The sequence below is a fragment of the Chrysochloris asiatica genome, unplaced genomic scaffold (genome assembly GCF_000296735.1).
Source record: "Chrysochloris asiatica unplaced genomic scaffold, ChrAsi1.0 scaffold00018, whole genome shotgun sequence".
Classification (NCBI taxonomy): domain Eukaryota; kingdom Metazoa; phylum Chordata; class Mammalia; order Afrosoricida; family Chrysochloridae; genus Chrysochloris; species Chrysochloris asiatica.
Window position 1 is genome coordinate 12,942,633 of NW_006408536.1, and position 6,048 is coordinate 12,948,680.

The window sequence follows — 6,048 nt, forward strand, 5'->3', positions numbered from 1 at the left end:
TTTGTTTATCCATTCTTCAGTTGATGGGCACTTTGGCTGTCTCCATCTTTTTGCTATTGTAAATAGTGCTGCTATAAACACTGGTGTGAATATATCTTCTCGTGTTGTGGCTCGTTTTTCTTGTGGGTAAATACCGAGTAGAGGGATTGCTGGATCATAAGGTATTTCTATTTTCAACCTTCTGAGGAAACAACAAATTGCTTTCCAGAGAGGTTGGACCATTTTGCAGTACCACCAACAATGCAGGAGTGTCCCAGTTTCTCCACATCCCCGCCAGCAATTATTGTCTTCTACACTTTTCATCTTTGCTGTTATTGTTGGTGTGAGATGATATCCCATTGTTGTTTTGATTTGCATCTCTCTAATGGTTAGTGATCATGAGCATTTCTTCATATATTTGTTACCTGGTTCTCTTTTATGCTGCTGACAACCCAGTAGTTTAATTCAGTTTACACCTAAGGGGCAATACTTGACCAGTGGGAAAACTGGACTGGAGCTATTGGTTAACTGCTCTTCCTTCAGTATTTGGTAAGTGGGTTGGACAATTCTGATGTTTTGATGAGATTGGAACTCAAATTCACTACTGGTATTGTTAGGTTATGTAGAATCAGTTCCAATTGACAGTGACCCTGTGTACAACAGAACAAAACACTGTCTGGTCTTGTGTCATCCACACAATTGCTCCTATGCCTGAGCTCATTGTTGTAGTCATTGAAGGTCTTCTTCTTTTTCACTTACCCTCTCCTCTACCACTCATGATGTCTTTTTCCAGGGATTGGTTTCTCCTGATAATATATCCAAAGTTGGGACTGGCCTTTCCTAACAACATGTTCAAACTTGGAATACTGTTGTTGTTGTTGTTAGGTGCCATTGAGTCAGCACCTACCCATAGCGACCTTATCTACAACAGACCAAAATACTGCCTGGTTCTGCACTATCCTCACAAGTGTTGTTACACTTGGGCCCACTGCTGCTGCCACTGTGCCAATCCATCTTGTTGGGGAGCCTTCCTCTTTTCTGCTGACCCTCTACTTTACCAAGCATGATGTTCTTTTCCAGGGATTGGTTTTTCTTGATACTATGAGTACGAGAGACAAAGTCTGGCCATCCTTACTTCTAAGGAGCATTATGGTTATACTTCTTCTAACACCATAACTCAAATGCATCAATTCTTATACAGTTTTCCTTACACACTGCTCAACTTTCACATGTATATGAAGCTTTTGAAAATACTGTGACTTGGGCCAGGCATAGCTAAGTCCTCAAACTAACATCTTTGCTCTTGAACACTTTACAGAGGACTTGTGCAGCAGATGTGCTTAATGCTACATGTCATTTGATTTCATAACTGTTGCTTCCATGAGTGCTGACGGTTGATCCAAGGAAAATGATGTCTTTGACAACTTCAATCTTTTTTCCATTTATCATGATGTAATTTATTGGTAGAGCAGTGAGTATCTTTGTTTTCTTTACATTGAGATGTAATCCATACAGAAGGCTGTGGTCTTTTGTAAGTATTTTAAGTCCTCTTCACGTTCAGAAAGAAAGGTTGTATCATCTGCATATCGCAGATTGTTAATGAGTCTTCCTCCAATCCTGATGCCACATTCTTCTACATAGAATCCAGATTCTCAGATTATTTGTTCAGCATACAAACTGAATAAGTATGGTGAAAAAATACAGCCCTGGCACATACCTTTCCTGACATTAAACCATTTAATATCCCCTTGCTCTATTCAAACCATTGTTTCTTGGTCTATGTATAGGTTCTTCATGAGCAAAATTAAGTGTTCCAGAATACTCATTCTCCATACTGTTGCCCATAACTTTTCATGATCCACACAGTCAAAAGCCTTTGCACAGTCAATAATACACAGGTAGACCATCTTTCTGGTATTTTCTGCTTTCAACCAATATCCATCGGACATCAGCAATGAATTCTATCCTCCATTCCAAGTCCCCATCTGAAGTACCCTCTCATTGTACTGTTGCAGACAGTTTTTAATTATCTTGAGCAAAAATTTTATTTGCACATGATACTAATGATATTTCCTATGGTTTTTGTATTCTTTTGGCTCACCTCTCTTTGGAATGGGCACAAAAATGAATAGACCCTAAATGTAAATAAGTTTCCCTCCCCCTGTTTTTTTCCAACCCCATAGGTGGATCAAAAAGGTGGTAATTTTATATTATATTCTATCCTGGGTTAACTGGGAGAAGAGAACATTAATTATCCATTCAGTAAGCCATTCTTATAAATCACTATGACCACCACCACTACAATTTGGGAGATGATCCAGCAAGGGATTATTCAGAGTCACTATGTGTAAGTTAGAAAAGGAACAGAAATTGTACACTGGTGAATTAATGCTCCTCCCATGACACAATTAGGTAAGATGTTTCAAAAATACTTCCATACTTCCCTTTCTATGTACAAAATACATTTTGTTTTCAAAATATTCAAACAATTTCAGAAATATGAAATGTATAAACTGGAAGTAAGAATAAAAAGGAAAATGCCATTTGGCAGGCATATAGATCTTTACCCTTTTGGATTTGGCATTCAGAAATATGATGATCTCATACTAAAAGTGAAAAAGTTCTTAGGAAAAACTCGCATCATCCAATAAAGTGATACACAAACAAAAGAGGTGAACTGCTCATATTTAAAAACGGAGATGCCTTTCTACAAAGAATGATGTATTCATATCCCATTTCTAGTAGTAAAAATATCGCAATGTCATCAATTAATTCAACATATACTACCAAATTAAAATTAGACAGCCAGGTGAGTATAGAATAAGAACAAAGGAAGTTTGGTTATTTGGTGAAATATTTCATCCAAATGATGATCATGATGAGTTATTCTTATTACAGAATACAGTACCTTTTACTGATCTCTTCATCTCCAAGATGAACAGGGAAAAACTGCTATTTCCAGTTCTCTTTTCTCTATATTCAATATATTTCACTATATTCTAACCTAGCTATATATAATGATTTTTTAGAATACTATACTACATTTTTCTATTAAATACAATAGACTGGTTGCAACACGTAATTTATGCTTTAATTCTTTTTATAGTTCCTATAAAAATTCATTTAACTGATGTGGTCAGTACATTTTCTTTTATGCATCACTTTTTTGTGGGCCTTTTATTTGATTATTAGTAAAAGAAATATTCTCTAATGAAGAAAAGTCAAATATACTTACCACATGAAGAATTTTATTCTCTGTTTCATATACAGTACAATCCTGGAAAAAAAAAAAGCATATACCTTAGTTTTAACAAATAAAGCATTATTTTATAGGTAATTTCTCATAGGATGCACCATATTTAAGTTTTGACAATTAAAGCAAAAAAAAAAAATCAATAAAAATGGGAAAAAAAGATCTGGAATGTTATACTTTACCAAAATTAACCATATTAGTTCTCTGATTGTCAGTCACAGGGGATATTTCTATTTTTGTCCCTTTTGATGAAAATTTTCACCAGTGATAAGTGTATGTAAAAATACTGCCAACATTTCAAATATTAATTTATTTAATTATATCAAAGTGCGTAGTGGTTATGAATCAGGTTGCAAACTGCAAGGTCAATAGTTCGAAACTACCAGCTGTTCCAAGGCAGAAAGATGGGGCTTTCTGCTCCTGTAAAGATTTACAGCCTCGGAAACCCTGTACAGGGTCATTACGAGTCAGAACCGACTCCACGCCACATAACATCAACAACAACATCTTAAATATAGTCATATCAACTTTTACAAGGTATTATGTGAATATACTTTACATTGTTATTCTTGTTAAGTGCCTTCAAGTCAGTTCCGACTCATAGCAACCTTGTATAGGGTTTCTGAGGAGCAACTGGTGAACTTGAACTGCCAACCTTGCAGCACAATAACCCACAGTGCCACACCAGGACTCCATACTTTATACTACATATTTAAATTTGAAAATGTTACTGGTAATTATCAAGTTTATACTTCTTTGTAAACTTGAATCTCTGAAAATATAAAAAAAGAACACTGAAAATAAATGTCTTTTTATCTACAATTTGAAAGATTTACAATAAGCAGAAACATAGCAAAGTGATCCTAAGCAAATAACTTAATGTTCCTAAGGATCAGCTTCCTTAAGGAATTTACAAAATTGACATGACTTTAGTACTAGCTGCATCAGGTTATTATGAGGATTAAAATATTAAATCCTCATAATTAAATGAAATAAATTGCTTGGCACAATGTCTGTCATGCAGTGAATGATAAATACATTTCACAATGTATTATCAACGTTCAGTATTATTATCTTAATTTTTAAGCTATTTTAAAATTAAAAGTTAACTGTTAATTATTCTTGCTTGGATATTTAATTTAGAATGTCATTTTTGTTGTTGTTGTCAGGTGCCATTGAGTCAGAACCAACTCATAGCGACCACACACACAGCAGAACGAAACAATGTCCGATCCAGGGCCAACCTCACTACCACTGCCACACTTGAGTCCATCAATGATGCCACCTGGCCAATCCATCTCGTTAGGGGTCTTCCTCTTTTTTTCTGACCCTCCACCTTACCCAGCATGACAGCCAAGATTTCAGCAAAGCTTCTAGACTAAACCAGAAAGAAGAAAGAGATGGTCCCATTTCTGAAAATGTGTTGTTATGATTAGGTACCATCCATCCAGTTGATACTGATTCATAGTGACCATGTGCATGATAGAATAAAACACTGCACAAAAACTTCATGAGCTGATACTCAACGATTGAAAGGATTACATTTATAATTCTAGATTTAAGATTATTCAAAGAATGAGTTATCTCGGCATATTTTGCTGTGACACCACAAGGAAAAATAAAACAAAAAAGTAGGTTGATACATTAGGTGACTGAAGTGGACAGGTTTTTCACTGATCTGAAAAAAATGCCATGCACAAATATTAAAATTAAAAACATTATTTAAAATAAATAAAATCAAATAATTGTGAACTAAATTTAATTAGTTTTTTAAATGATGCTTAATTCAGTTTCTGACATTTATGCATCTGAAGTTAATGAAGTTTAAATATGCTCTAAGACATTTGGGATGTCCAAAATTATTATGATAAAGGGGCAGTAGCTTAAATAAATCAGTTTAAAGGTTTTATAGAAAAACCTAACTTTTAACTGGCCTTAGAAAAAGTATATTTTTAAGCTGAGAAAATAAAGGCATCACTGCAAAAGCAATGTAACTACACTCAAGCACAGTAAATATACCGCAGTAATCTTCAAATTTTAGTGTACATTTATATAGTTGTTGTTAAGTGCCTTGGAGTCAGTTCTGACCCATAGCAACCCTGTATAAGGTTTCCGAGGAGCAGCTGGTGAGCTTGAACCGCTCACCTTACAGTTCAAATGGCTTTGCAATCCGGCACATTAACTCACAGTGCCACACAAGGACTCCATATAAATATAAAGGAATCAAAGATTTTTAGCAGTTATAAGGGATAGGAAGGAGGGGGTAAAAAGAGTTTTTTGCTTAGGAGGCATTCTGTTAATGGTGGTAGAATGGTTTAGAAAAGGATAGCAAGAATATATAATTTGAAGAATGTAATCAATGACAATAAATTGCAAATGTAGAAATCTTTGAACTGGCTATGTTTTCTTAGGCATATTTTCACCACACACAAAAAAATATCACTTGGGATATGTAGATTCACAAATGTAATTCACAGAAATTAATATTTAGTAGATCCGGAGTCCAATACTCATCTGTCAGGTTTCTCGTACTGTGGTGGCTTGTGTGTTGCTTTGAGGCTGGAAGCTATGCCACTGGTATATTAAATACCAGCACCGTCACCAATGGTGAATAGGATCCAAACCTATCCTTCCAGACTAAGACAAACTAGGAAGAAGGTGAGGCAGATGACTCCTGAATGTTTAGCCACTGAAAACCTTATGAGCATCAGTGGAACATTATTAGATACAGTGTGAGAAAATGAACCACTCAAGTTGGAAGGCACTCAAAATACTGGGGAAGAGCTGCCCCCTCAAAGTAGAGTTGACCATGTTGA

At 35.3% G+C, this 6,048-nt stretch overlaps 1 protein-coding gene across 3 annotated transcripts in view; it reads right to left on the reverse strand.

The window, feature by feature from the left end:
* The window catches only part of CNKSR2 (connector enhancer of kinase suppressor of Ras 2), a 427,386-nt gene that overhangs the window by 232,009 nt on the left and 189,329 nt on the right, over positions 1-6,048 (reverse strand). For all 3 annotated transcript variants that reach the window (XM_006835578.1, XM_006835579.1, XM_006835580.1), the window contains exon 5: positions 3,215-3,256. In XM_006835578.1, the coding sequence (XP_006835641.1) occupies positions 3,215-3,256 (42 nt within the window). The remainder of the gene's footprint in view (positions 1-3,214; positions 3,257-6,048) is intronic.